This window comes from Tachysurus vachellii, chromosome 23, assembly GCF_030014155.1.
Source record: "Tachysurus vachellii isolate PV-2020 chromosome 23, HZAU_Pvac_v1, whole genome shotgun sequence".
Classification (NCBI taxonomy): domain Eukaryota; kingdom Metazoa; phylum Chordata; class Actinopteri; order Siluriformes; family Bagridae; genus Tachysurus; species Tachysurus vachellii.
The window spans coordinates 3985386-4000986 of NC_083482.1; the positions used below are offsets into that span (position 1 = coordinate 3985386).

At 39.4% G+C, this 15601-nt stretch overlaps 1 protein-coding gene across 1 annotated transcript in view; it reads left to right on the forward strand.

Moving 5' to 3' along the window:
* The window catches only part of pth2rb (parathyroid hormone 2 receptor b), a 33806-nt gene extending 32100 nt beyond the window's left edge, over positions 1-1706 (forward strand). The window contains exon 13 of the mRNA XM_060859366.1: positions 902-1706. Coding sequence (XP_060715349.1) covers positions 902-1453 — 552 coding nt within the window. The 3' untranslated portion in view covers positions 1454-1706. The remainder of the gene's footprint in view (positions 1-901) is intronic.
* The last annotated feature ends 13895 nt before the right edge of the window (positions 1707-15601 follow it).

A 15601-nucleotide genomic window follows, 5' to 3' on the forward strand; every position in this document is an offset into this window, starting at 1 on the left:
ACACCAAGAATGCCTCCACGCCTCAAGGCCTCCAGTTAAAACCTAGTGTCCATAAAACTGCTGTCTGCACCAGGTGTTGTGTGAAAAAGTTTAATGGTTCGTGGGAGTGGTTAATAATCTGGGTTACCGATCAGACGGACAGGGGTTTAAGCCCCAGCACATACTGTACAGTCTGCCATTGTTGAACCTTTGCAGCGACAAAACCTTCTTTTATTTATAACACAGTTGCTCCTGACCCTTAATGAGAAAATACTTGTAGCTTTAGGTGCAATTGGTGAAGAAATCCTAGAAGCCAACAAAGCAATGCGGCACTGGCTCACTCAAACACTTGCTGCTAGTAGCTGCAGCTCTTTATCGCAATTAAACACTGGAAAAACTACATTTACAGGCATCTTGGAATATTATTTTCTATCTCAACAATCTCAAAGGGTCCGAGATCAACACCAACCAGGTGTACTGACTGAGGAAGTGCAGTTACTATTACTCTTAGTACACAGGCCATAAAGCCTGGCTGGAATCTTTTCCTATTCAAATAAATGAAGTCTTAACCTTAACGCATTCTTAAAAATAAATGCCGAACAAACAATTTGTTTGCAAAGATAAGCATCTGAAGTACACTTCATTCTGGGTTAGCGGCGACACCCATGGTGATTACAAAGTTTGTGAGAGCTGTGTCTTAAAACCTAAAGCCATGGTCTGTGAGTATTCCCTTACGTGGATGATTACTGTAGCTGCTGTGCAGACAGTCGTAGCAGCAGCTGTGCAAAGCAAGCAAGGCTTAAAATATCTAACACATGACCGCATTAGTGCTGATAGTCGGTCATTCGGTCATTCAGGAAAGAAATAACAGCCAAAAAGTAACTAGTAAAATTTGGCACACCTCTTCTTTCCTCTTCCTCAGGTCCAGACAGAGATCCGAAAGATGTGGCAGCGATGGACATTAGCATTCGACTGGAAGGGTCCAGTCGTGCTGGTTAATTATCGTTACCGCTCAGTGTTAACGAGCGTCAACCGCAACAGTAGTGTTCAGTCCCAGGTCCCGGCCCAACTGACTAACAGAGTGTATCGCTCGTCTAGACGTAGCAGCAGCACTTGCATCTCGCACAGCATGTGTACACACTCGCACCTCACCCTTCCCGGATACGTCTTCAGCAACTCAGATGCCGAAAGTCTGCCTCAATCTATCCCTGAGGAGAACGAGGACGAAGCAAAACACGTCGACGACATCACGCTCAGCGAAAGCACAAGAGCTTTTCTGAAAGACGGTGCCAAAAGCTCGGATGACATCATCCTAGAAGGGGAGACCAAGCACAACGATGAATTCCAAGAGAATCAGGCATTTGAAGGGGTTGATTTCCAAGAGTATGGAAACAGTGCTGGAGACATCATACTGAAGGACACGGTACAGGTGCGCTACAGCAGTTTGGATCAGGAAGAAGAACAGGAGCTGTAGGAGGACAAGGGACAACTTTGTCTTAGTTTGCCTTAAATATGCAGCGTTACTGGCTTTATACATCACTTTCTTTCTCAGTATGGGATTTTTCATTCCAAGGTGTGAGGCATGGAATTTTAGGAGAAGTGCCATTAGGTTGTTGTAAATGGAATTGCTGTGGAAGGATTTACATTCAGAATCAATTTAAAGATTCAGTTCAAGTGAAGAGAATGAACTTTGTCCACAATATCTGTGCGTGTGACATATGCAAGGACAATCTGTAAAAAAAAAAATCTTACTAGCATTTAAAAGGTGATGTAAAAGTAAACATGAGAGAAGGAGAGACAAATTGAGTTATTTTCTTAGAAATATTACTACACAAACTTTCAGTGTCACTTAATGTCATTTCCTGTGGTTATTGACTCAATGCAAACCAATTTACACAAAAGACATAGAATGTGATTTATTTTATCATAGTTCACAATAGCTGAAGGTCTTAAGATCTTAAAGATGTATAGAAAATGTAAGACAGCAGCATGAACTTTCCATCGAAAACCTGAGGCTTGAGCCTGCTCTTCAACCTGTGCTGTCTTACTCCAACACTGATTTTGCATGGAGCTTAAAAGACGCTCATAAAATTCAGTCATTTTTGCTGAACTGCCTGACAGGCACAGACTAGTTTATAGTGTCTCAGTGAATGCTGTCCTTGTAAATGTAGTGAATATCTTCTGTTTTCTGAAGAGGTGTGAGAATGTACTATATTTATCATAACCGTTATGTATTGTGTGCTTAGCTAGCTAGCTACTGGTGTATCTAGATTAAGTCTAATAAGAAGGGTGTTTTGTTTAGACCATACGTAAATGACTGCTTCACTGAAACGGTTTCGATACGTGTTTAGTGCTATGCAGTCGAAGGCGGGTCAGCAAAACAAACCGATTGTTTGCCACAAAGAAAACAGATAAGCATAAACGCAAAGTGCAAAGCCGCAGCATGAGTATATGCTGTTTTTTTTTTGTTGTTTTTTTTTTTTGCACTGCTGCTTTGTTTTCGATTATAAACATGGTGTTCAACCTGAGATTTCGATATGGCAATGTAGTTATGTAGAAAATGTGATCCAAGGTTCCATTATTATTGTGTGCAATGTTTATTAAAAAGTGATTAAAAGTGAGAAAAAAAAATTGAGAGCTATTCCATTCTTCAAATTTTCATGTCTCTCCATGCAATTCTTCAGATTGGTTGAGATTATTCATTCATTCATTCATCTTCTACCGCTTATCCGAACTACCTCGGGTCACGTGGAGCCTGTGCCTCTCAGGCGTCATCGGGCATCAAGGCAGGATACACCCTGGACTGAGTGCCAACCCATCACAGGGCACACACACACACACACTCATTCACTCACGCAATCACACACTACGGACAATTTTCCAGAGATGCCAATCAACCTACCATGCATGTCTTTGGACCGGGGGAGGAAACCGGAGTACGCGGAGGAAACCCCCGAGGCACGGGGAGAACATGCAAACTCCACACACACAAGGTGGAGGCGGGAATCGAACCCCCAACCCTGGAGGTGTGAGGCAAACGTGCTAACCACTAAGCCACCGTGCCCCCTGGTTGAGATTATGTTTATATAAAATATTTCTGTACACTCGACGCACACTTTAATAGTAGCCCAGGGAGCAGGTTCAAAAGGATTTTGACAGTTCTTGCCCATCTGCATTAAGGCTCATTGAGTTAATACAGAATTCATTTTCTGAAAAACAAACAAAACTGTGTGCCACCAATAACCAGGCTACAGTCACCGAGATTACAATACCACCAAATTCTGAATGATTTTCATGCAGAATGAGCACGTGTACACATGTTCCTATTAAAGTGGCCAGTACGTATTGTTTGCTTGGATTACCTTTGTTCAATCATTCATATATCAGTTCACGTCGCTTACCATGAGAGCTGAAACAAAGCTGAAAACTAGCAGGTTTGTCTCCAGACTACAGTATGTTAAGGAAGAGAAAATCGTGTGATAATTAGCTTTGGAAAGGTCATGGCTCTTCATGTCTTACTGGCAGTGCGGTTCCTGGTGTTCCGTGCGCTTCATAAAGAGCATATTAGCATCCAGGAAGACGACCTTATCACATCTCCAGCGTATGTTTTCTCTACGTTAACTAGATCAGAATCAAGAGTTTTACAACAAGAGGTCCATCTCTTTAAACAGCTGGATGATTGCTGGATGATTTAAAGCGCCTCTGATTGGCCATTTGCCATAATTGCATTTATTGAGGGTCTTCATATTGATTAAAAAAAAACCAAAACCTTCAATCCTGAAAAATTCCACTTGTTCCACTTGCGTAACAAAAATTTACATTTCAACATGTTTCAAAGCTACTGATGTGGAGGAACCACTGAACAAATGGCTATGTTGGTTGTTACAGTAGGAAAGATGATGCATTAGAATAGGTGTGTGTGCTTTGCAGACAGCAAGACCACAGAGCTCATGGTAGGGAAAACCAATCAACACCTACTGACCAATCAGCTTTGAGAAATCAATGGTGGTCTGGTAAAGAGGGTTCTTCAAATCAGGGCAGAGATGGGGGACTCGAGTCATATGACTTGACTCGAGTCAGACTTAAGTCGCAAATTTGAGACTTGAGACTTGCTTGACAAATATTAAAAAAGACTCGACTTGACTTTGGCTTGACATTCATGACTTACTTGTGACGTGCACGTGTGTGACGTACTCCCACCTCTGAATCAAGGTGTTCAAGACCAGTGTTGTAATGTTACGGAGTACAAATACTTCGTTACTGTACTTAAATAGAAATGTCACGTATCTGTACTTTACTTCGCTATTTAAATTTATGTCAACTTTCACTTTTACTCCACTACATTTCCTAGATAAAATGTATACTTTTACTCCGCTATATTTCCACTAAGCATCTTCGTTACTCGTTACTACAAAATAAAATCAGAAGAAATGTGTGCCACTGCAATAAGGGAGGTTTGGCGAATCACTGCTCCTAGATTGCGTTACGCTCCGCACGCTCTACGGAGAAGCACAGGCACATGCAGTGTGCACGCGCAGTCAGAGCTGGAGACATTTATCTACAACGTTAATCGGCGGAAAGCCGCAAAGACGGCAACCAAAAGCAGTGAAATTTCACTATTCTTATTACCAGAGTTGTAGCACAAACAAAATATTAATGCAAACAATCCATTCAATGCTAAATAAAAATAACATTTGTTGAATATTTTTTATGTCTTTGTGAATATTTTATTTATTAATGACTGCATTCATTGGACAAACTGTTTGTAGAGAATGCACACATACATGAACTGATTTGAATCAAGACTGGCATCATTACGTCATGCATAAAATTTTGGTGTCCACTTTTGCCATTAAATAATACCATAACTTTTGGCTTAAAATGTAGTCATATAATATATAATCTAAAATTGTCACTGAGGGCTAAAAACCCCCTAAAGATGAAACCCTAGAACCGTCCCTGCTCTTATGCCTACCGAAAATCACAGAAATTGTACTTTTTACTTTTACTTCAAATACTTAAGTACATTAAATATCAGAAAATGACTTTTGATACTTAAGTACAGTAAATATCAGATACTTTAAGACTTTTACTTGAGTAATATTCTAAAAGGTAACTTTCACTTCTACCAAAGTCTTTTTCTAGTACTTTTACTCAAGTATTGCTTTCTAATACTTTATACAACACTGTTCAATCATGAGCTAGGAGTGCTTCTTGAAAACTTACAAAATGATCATTACAAAGGGAAAAACCAAGAATGCAGTGGAATGCAGTTCAACCGTTTTTAATAATTTAATAAAGACTACTGTTCAACATCCGCTTGTGCTAATGCTTAACCAATAACTTCTTCAGTGGTTTCAAGTCTGTATTGATAAAGACACAGAACTAAACATTCAGAAGATGACATTCTTGAGCGTTTCTTTAACACTAACATTTAAAGGGCCTTTCCTTGAGGAAAAGCAAGTGGAGAAAAGATCTGTGAATCAGGGATGAAAGTGATCTATGTGAAGCCTGCTAGCATTTGCCTGATTAGGCCTTGATCAAAGTAACATGAGCCTCCTAAGATGTGGAGGTGTGCCCTAACCCTGTATCTAACTTCAACGTGGCTATGGTGCCATTTGGGGCAAGTCTTTCTATCCAAGAATGCCTATTACGGTTATAAATACATTATTCATAATAAACAGAATATATTCTAAACAGATATAAATTCAGATACAAACAAAGGCATGCTATTTTTTTTTTTACCTTAGTGTTTAAACTATAGTGTATTACTATTAGAATAGATTTGTGTATTGGGACTGGGATCCTACAGGAGGCCAGATGGTTACCTACAGTATGTAGCAGCTGGAGATGTACACATTCAGTCAGAGGTAATTTAGAATAATATAGCCATGGTGTTGCATGATGTATGATGATTAATATGATCAGGTTCTGTTCCAATGCGCTGTGGTAAGTGTGGTTTAGAGCAGGTCATGGTCACTGAACTGCTGAACGTATAGGTGATGTATTACTGACAATTGTACCTTGCATAAGCATTCACCAACCTCAAACTCTTCCACGTTTTGTAGCGTTGGAATGGGAATTTAACATTTTTGTCAACTTTTATCAACTGCTTAATCTCCGTCAGTAACGTTTCTTTTAGGATTGCCCTTTAGCAGTTCTGCCTACATTCCCTTCATGAGTGACCAGTTTCATAGTACTTGCTGATGGATACCACCACACACACACACACACACACATACACACACTACCACCACCACGCTTCACTGTGGGGTGATTTCAGGGTCAACATCAACACAGAGCTCTGCTTGTTTATTAAGAGAATGTGGGCTTGTTTCTTCCCTTCTGTAAAGCCCAGATCTGTAGTGTGTCTTGCACAAATTGGGGATCATTCAACACCCATCCCTTAAGTATGGGCCATTCTGTGTAGATACATGGCATACAACATGTTTGCTAAATAATTTTGGTGGCCTTTTACTTGTTTACAAGCAATGTTGTCTTGACAATCTAATGACAAGAGAGGTCTATCCACTGGAATGAATTCTTTCCCTCAGATGTGCATGCTACATGGTGTAGAAAGTTGTTGGCACAAAACTAGTAAACATCATTAAGTTCTCTGCTTCTTATCAAGCGTATAATATACATGTACAGTCATCTTAACATCACTGTGCTTAAAAACACCACAAGCTCTTTGGACTGCAAGTAATTACTATCTGCACTCGAGCTGCTAGAACGAGGCAGTGGTGTTTACCAGGAGCACTAAGGAGGAATCAGTGAGGGGTAAATAAGCTGCTTTCTGCATGCTCCATTCCTTCTCCTCCCCTAGAGCATGTTAATTACTGAGAATTGAACAATGACAGCAGTAAAGAAACAGAAAGCTTTACATATCAGTGCATATGTACTCTGGCTCAGCCTTTGCAAACACTTTAATACACAGCAGTAGATTTACAGAGCAGACAGAGAAAGACTCATCTACTGGGACCAGCACGCATGAAAAATCTAGTCAAGGTTAATTCTCTTGATCAATAATGTAGTTAATACATTACAATAGAATCAAAGGTCCTGCTGAAATGTTGTAGGCTGTAAATACACGCAATATACTATGAAATGTCATTTGCTGCCAATATTAAATGGATAAATGTTACACTAGTAATAAATTAACTGCTTATCAGTAGGACTGGATTTTTTTTTTTATGAATTAACTTAAGGGGCTGTAAACATAGCAGATGAATGCTTGGTCAGATTAGTGGAAAAAAAAAACTTCAGCTCGCTAGTCCAGTAATCCAATGCAACAATCAGGGAGGAAGCCATTTTAAGGGCAAAATTGTTCCAGTGCTCTGGTACATTCACTTCATTCGTTCATTTTCTACCGCTTATCCGTACTACCTCGGGTCACGGGGAGTCACAGGCGTCATCGGGCATCAAGGCAGGATACACCCTGGACGGAGTGCCAACCCATCGCAGGGCACACACACACTCTCAGTCACTCACACACTGCAGACAATTTTCCAGAGATGACAATCAACCTACCATGCATGTCTTTGGACCGGGGGAGGAAACCGGAGTACCCGGAGGAAACCCCCGAGGCACGAGGAGAACATGCAAACTCCACACACACAAGGCGGAGGTGGGAATCGAACTCCCAACCCTGGAGGTGTGAGGCGAACGTGCTAACCACTAAGCCACTAAGCCACCGTGCCCCCCACATTCACTTCTTAAAAGAAATAATTCCACAATACACTGCAAAATACAAGGGAGCATCAATCAAGATGGCATGGGAAAAAACTGGGTGGAATGGGCGGATAAACCAAAGCCTTTACTACTTCTACAAATCTAAGTAGCTGGTTAACGTTGTTGTAACTCTGGAGTGATTATTTACAGTAGCCATTTGTAACTTTAATTGACTTTCAATCATTTAACGTGTTTTAAAAAGTCCACTAGCTTGCTTACGATCCTGATTGAAGCACCATGACAAATACATGACGAAGCGAACACATTGATAGGACAAGAAACATTTGATACATGTGGGTTTTTTACAGTGACTCATTACAGGGATATCAAGTATCACGCATTGAGAGTGACAGTCACTCATTTCGGTCTTTTGTCACACTCTCCCGCCACACATTGTATTTGTCACGCAGAAAAACTTTTTGACTCAAGCGCCCAAAATGTATCAGTCCGCACCGCTGTCTCTATGGAACAGGGCAGGAATAAAGCGCGTCTCCCCTGGAGCTCTTAATTCGAGCCTGACACTTATCAGCATCGTCCTCGTTCACCCACAGAGAAAACCACTGGAGCTGCGAGCATCACTTTGAGCACAGAGTAAGTCATGATCTCCTGTTGTAATGTTACAACAAATTCACAACTTGTTTGACACAAACAATGACATTGTGACTGCTGTTAGAGACGTTTCCCAGATAATCAGCATCAGTTTTTCATGAGTGTCTGTAACTTAGCCAACAGTTTTACAGCCTGTTCACTGACGACACCTGCTCAGAACAAGTAGTCTAGGCCTGTGGTTCTCAAACTGGGGGCCCTGAGATGGTACCAGGGGGCCATGGTTTTATGATATTTTATAAAATAATGAATTTATCATAAATTAAATCTCAGAAAAATAAGACTACTGACCACCAGCACTAAAAAGACTGTCATATTTAAAATATGACACTCTTGCCTGTCTTCAAAACATGATAGCCCTGTCATTACTTACTTCAAATATACTTCTGTTCAATTATACAAAATACAGGCCTTTCATTCGAGCTCACTTTTAAATGGATGAAGTATTTCTGTGAATGAATATTCAGGGTTTATTTCCCTACCTTTCTGTTCTTCTCTGTGAGATTGGGAGAAAATCCCATCTGGAACATTCAGAGGTTCATTGGCTTACAGCACAGCAGGAACTCAGCATTGAAGACTTGAACAAAAGTAATGACTTCCAGCAACACGGCTGTTGTTAACGTTCACAGTTTGTGCTGCTGCTTCCCTGTGGTTATTCTATTGATACCATGTACAAGATAATTATAGGAAGAATTATACAAAGGGAGTCATGGCTAAACACAAGAGCTGGAGAAGTGATGGTTTTTTGGACTGCTTCAAAACACTAAACCCAAAACTTATAATTACACAGAAATGCAGAATGAGAAAGTATAATAGTATAATTTCTAGAAGAGTACATGGAGAGCCAGGGCTTAGGGTAAGGAACAAATAAAAACAGAATAAAAGCTGTGCTTAAATGAACATAAAAACAAGTTACTCAGGTGTTGTATTCTCAGTAGAATGGTGAAGGCAAAACATATTCAGGAACTGGAAGTTGTGTGGAAAAAAATATGACAGCATTTCAAGACATTTTGCATTATTTCCAATCAAGGTGTAATAAATGAACAAAAAATATAAGAAAATAAATAAAATTCTAAATTTCTTGTACAACATGCTACCCTTAGACTATGCTAAGCTAGGCTAGGCTAGGCTAGTTTAATTTCAACATGAAAACAAATGCGGGAAAAACCCAAAACTTTAATAACATGATTAATCAGTTAATAAAAAAACAGCTGAGAACAATAACATGGAGGAAACTGGAGCAAACGACAGAAGAACGTTTTCACAATGAATAAGAGCACCTTCAAGTGGCCTGCGGAGCATTCCTTCATGGTGGACTTCAAAAAACTACTAGTTTCTTGTGAAATACATACATAAATAAATATTTCAGCAATTGAAGGAAATCTTGAATACGACCAAATACTGCATATCTTTATCTATTTCTTATTATGATACTACTTTAAACTAAATATAAAATTATTCAGCATATAAATCTATAAAGCTTTTCTTTTCTAGTATAATCGGTCAGTTGAACAAGGCCATCTTAAGCTTAATAAAATGTCATAATAAAATACTAATTTTGATATTTTATTTTCCATGTAGACTTTGTGTTTTGTTTTGTTTTATAATTGTAAAAGATGAGGTGACATCATGAGTAGTTTTAAACACCATTTCTGTGATTGGTTTAATGTGAAGATTTAACATAACAAGACAGACACATGAATGGGCTTTGTGGAGCTTGTTTAAGCAAGAAATCAGAGTTAGAGTCAAGGTCACAGTGGACAAATGCAGATGAAGTCTGTGAGAATCCACCCATTGTTGAAAATGAAAACGTTAAAAGTTGAATGTAATTGTATGTGGGGAAAGGCCCAAAAGCTGGTGGGGTGTTTTGACCCTGAAATTCAGTCTGAAGTCAAGAAATATAAGGACGGCGCTTGGAAGCAGTGGTTTGTGGGGTTGGTGGAATGTTCTTTAAAGGTGCCCTGCTACACGTATTTAATTACTTTTGTGGTAATGTCTGAAGTTCACCATGGACTCTGTAACTTTTTTTGTGGGAAATAATGTCTTGGTTACCTTGTTTCAAGCCATTCTAGTGTGGTATAGAAAGCCTGCAGGAAGACTCAGCTCGATTTGCACCAGTTCTCATGAATATTCAAATGAGCTATGCTGCTTGGCTCTGATTGGCTAACCGCTAGGATATGAGCGCATGACTATTCATTCACCCGGCGCGATAAGTAGCCTAGGCTAGAGGAAATTTGTTTACAATCACCTTGAATTGCGGCAGAACGGCTTCTTCACAAGCCCGTTGACGTTCAGCCATCCTTGCTGTATAGGAAACTCACTGAGCTACACGAATTCTGGGGGCGCGGTCTCAAGTGGGAGAGCTCATGAATATTAATGAGCTCAATCATTACCACGTCACACTGAGCAGCTTTTCCAACTGACCTGATTTCTCCCCTTAGCTCTTTTAAGTGGCTAGAACTGACCGGGGAGGTAACAGGTCGTTTTCACATTCACGACACAACACAAACACATATCAAAAAATCCAAGTAAAAACATTAAGAACATCTTAAAACTTGTACTCAGCAATGACAATAAACCTCATGTCTACGATCATTCAGTCCGAAGAATTGGCTTTTTTATTGTGCTCGTTTCGACTGAGCTAGTCCGGTCAATGTGCTAACATAAAGTCAGAAAGATTTATTTTGATAAATATATTTTTTCTTTTTTTATTTATTTATTTATTTTTACCAGAAATTCCAATGATTGAACATGTTGTTAAAGTGTCTCTAGATATGTAATTTGCGGATTTCTTCACTTTCTGTCATGCAGAATGGTTTGAAGACACTGGTGGGCAGAAAGTCACAATGTCTTCTGATATTGTGTACCAGGCTCTCCTAAGGTCTGGATTACTTATTCATGCAAAATTGTCACTCTTTTATCATCAGAAATGTATTTTTTGACAATCATAAGCAATTCAGCCACTTCGACCACTCCTCCATTCTAACTCCAGCCTAACAATCAGTGTAAATGACACATTACATCATGTCCTGAAAGTTAGTGCTTGTATTTCAGATTGACAGCGACGTCATGCATCGATATTTTTAAGTGTGCACAGAAACATGTGACACAGAGAAACAAAAAGAAGACTAAATTGCTCATTACCTCTGCGTTTGCAAATGTAATAGACTTAATAGCTTAATTTGTGGTAACCCTACTGTAAGTGTACTGGCACTCACTGTGTGTGTGTGTGTGTGTGTGTGTGTGTGTGTGTGTGTGTGTGTGTGTGTGTGTATGCATTTGCCGTAATTAGGTGAGTGTGCATGTGCACGGTGTGTTTGAGTGTTACGGCAGACAAGTTCCCTACCACCAATGCTTGCCTACAAAGACAAAAATGGACCAGCTCCCTCTCACCACAAAGCTCTTGTAAAAATATAATACTGTTAAAGCCAATTTCTAGACTTTTGTACCAATTCCAAGCTTGAGATCATTTTCTTGTTCTGTTTGCAGAAGAGGGGGGCATGGTGGCTTAGTGGTTAGCACGTTCGCCTCACACCTCCAGGGTTGGGGGTTCGATTTCCACCTCCACCTTGTGTGTGTGGAGTTTGCATGTTCTCCCCGTGCCTCGGGGGTTTCCTCCGGGTACTCTGATTTCCTCCCCCGGTCCAAAGACATGCATGGTAGGTTGATTGGCATCTCTGGAAAATTGTCCGTAGTGTGTGATTGCGTGAGTGAATGAGAGTGTGTGTGTGTGTGCACCCTGCTATGGGTTGGCACTCCGTCCAGGGTGTATCCTGCCTTGATGCCCGATGACGCCTGAGATAGGCACAGGCTCCCCGTGACCCGAGGTAGTTCGGATAAGTGGTAGAAAATGAGTGAGTGAGTGAGTGTTTGCTGAAGTTTTAACTCATTTAAAGCATTCATTTTGACAAAGAAGCAAAAAAATCTTCTTCTTTGCTTAGTAAATGTTTGAAATGAGTAAAAAAAATGCATGGGAATAGGTTCATTGTAATCATCTGATGAGAATTAATAGATAAATCTGAGTATATTTTAGAAGATATTTTCACTTGCTTGGGGTGTAAACAGACAACCACATGACTAAATATATCTTTAAGCTGACTACAAATTGAACACTTATAAAAATAACTATTAACTATTAATTAATAACAATAACTAAAGACAAGAATGGAAAAAATGACTTGTAGAAGTTTAAAAAAATCAAAATAAAAAGCAATTCAGATGTTCTGGTAAAAAGGGTGTTTTTCTTTACAGATTTGAACTGCCAATAATGATTCAAGTTTCCAATTGAGCTTCAGCGCATCGAACAAAAACAAAGACACACCATTTCACATACAGTACCAGATCTAGGAACAATCCTCACTATCTTCATACTTTTAGAGATGAAAAGGAGAAGACAATCTGGTACAAAGAGTAATTCTGTTTTTTTAGGATCCAGGATTTGGAGCTTCATGTTTTTCCTGTAATAGTAATGTGTAATAGAGTTCTAGGTGTGAAGTGTGTGTTTGTGTGTGAGATGCCCGCAATGCGGCGTTGTAGCATCCAGAATCCACAAGTTTATTCCACAAGTGTTCCTGGAATAAACTCCCAATCCACCACAACCCTGACCAGACTGAAGTGCTTAATGGAGACGAATAAGACGCTGCATCTCTCTCACTCTGTAATACACACGTGTATCCATATATAATCCATATACACTTATACAAGATTGTTACTCCAGCTCTGGATGAAGTAAACAAAAATCGTTTTCAAAAATAATGTTGATAATGTTGATATTGATAATAATAATTTGATAACATGCAGCATGGACAAATTAAAATGTTTTTTTATTTTTTATTTATTTGTCACATACACAATCGTGTATAATTGTGTTTACATGCGGTTTAAAATAGAGTCAAAATAATAGTCAAAAATGGAATTTATATTTTATATAAATTCTAAAATATAAATTATATTTTATAATTTATACATAAATAAATAGCTGTACAGAACAGAAGAAAAATATATGTTTAAATATATAATACAGGAAATTAAATTAAAATACATAATATTATTGAACAAGTATTTTTGTATATATGTGTGTATGTGTGTGTGTATATCTCCATGAAAAACACACACATGCACTGTCTCATTCTGTCTAAAAACATTTCAGTGCATCCATTTTTTCACTCCTATTTCAGATTGCGTGATTATTGTAAGGAAAATGTGTGTGTGTGTGTGTGTGTGTGTGTGTGTGTGTGTGTGTGTGTGTGTGTGTGTGTGTGTGTGTGTGTGTGTGTGTGTGTGTATTTTCTCTTCCCAGGTCTCTTGGACACTTTTTTGCTGTTTTATTCTCTTCACTGTTCGTACTCTGAGACCAAGGCAATCTGTTCCTGCTTTTTTTTTTCTTTCATCTACGTGACTGACAGATTTTTTTTTTCTTAAAGTGAAAATCAGATATCCTTTTTCAGAAGAACACTTTCAGACCAAAAAAAAAAAAAAAAAGTGATGGAGATAAATCGCTAAACACTGAAGCAGGACGCAGGATAAATTCATTTAGTGTGATTAAACATTGTCCTCTAATTACGGCTATTTGCACCTCTTGTGTTCAGAACACTTTTTATTCAGTGTGATTTAACATTGTATTTTAAAAGCAGATCTTTAGTACTCTACCTCATGGTGCCTCTGTGACTGCATTGTGGTGTCTCTGTACTTGTACACTGCACAATGGCAATACATTTGAATCTGAAAGTGAATCTAAATGGGAAAAGCTTCTGGATAAAAATGTGAGTCTATTCTATTGAACATGAAAAGCATCTAATGCAATATAATGGGCTGCTACTGTTATTACTAGAAAGGAGAAACAACAGCTTAAAGTGGTCCTACACACACACCTGCACCCTCACACACACGTGTATAAATGTGTCTAATCATGTACAGGTGTGTAGACACACACACACACTCACATACGGATGTGTCCAATAATGTACAGGTCTGTACACACACACACACAAGCACACACACACAAGCACACACACGTGTATAAATGTGTCTAATCATGTACAGTTGTGTAGACACACACACACTCACGTACAGATGTGTCCAATAATGTACAGGTCTGTACACACACACACACACACACCTGCACCCTCACACACACGTGTATAAATGTGTCTAATCATGTACAGGTGTGTAGACACACACACACTCACGTACGGATGTGTCCAATAATGTACAGGTCTGTACACACACACACACAAACACACACACACACAAGCACACACACGTGTATAAATGTGTCTAATCATGTACAGTTGTGTAGACACACACACACTCACATACGGATGTGTCCAATAATGTACAGGTCTGTACACACACACACACAAGCACACACACACACAAGCACACACACACACACACGTGTATAAATCATGTACAGGTGTGTAGACACACACACACTCACGTACAGATGTGTCCAATAATGTACAGGTCTGTACACACACACACACACAAGCACACACACACACACACACAAGCACACACACACACAAGCACACACACACACAAGCACACACACACGTGTGTAAATGTGTCTAATCATGTACAGTTGTGTAGACACACGCACACACACTCACGTACAGATGTGTCCAATAATCTACAGGTCTGTACACACACACACACACACACACACAAGCACACGCACACACACACACACACACACACAAGCACACACACGTGTATAAATGTGTCTAATCATGTACAGTTGTGTAGACACACACACTCACGTATGGATGTGTCCAATAATGTACAGGTCTGTACACACACACACAAACACAAGCACATGCACACACACAAGCACACACACACAAACGTGTATAAATGTGTCTAATCATGTACAGTTGTGTAGACACACACACATATTTGTCCAACACGGATTTGTCCAATAATTTACAGGTCTGTACACACAAAAACACACACAAACACAAGCACACGCACACACACACAAACGTGTATAAATGTGTCTAATCATGTACAGTTGTGTAGACACACACGTATTTGTTGTGTGTACACAGGTGTGTACACACAAACACACACACACACACAAGCACACACAAGCACACACACACGTGTATAAATGTGGCTAATCATGTACAGTTGTGTAGATACACACACAAACACGTACGGATGTGTCCAATAATGTACAGGTCTGTACACACACACACAAGCACACACTCATACACACACACAAGCACACACACACACAAGCACACACACACGTGTATAAATGTGTCTAATCATGTACAGTTGT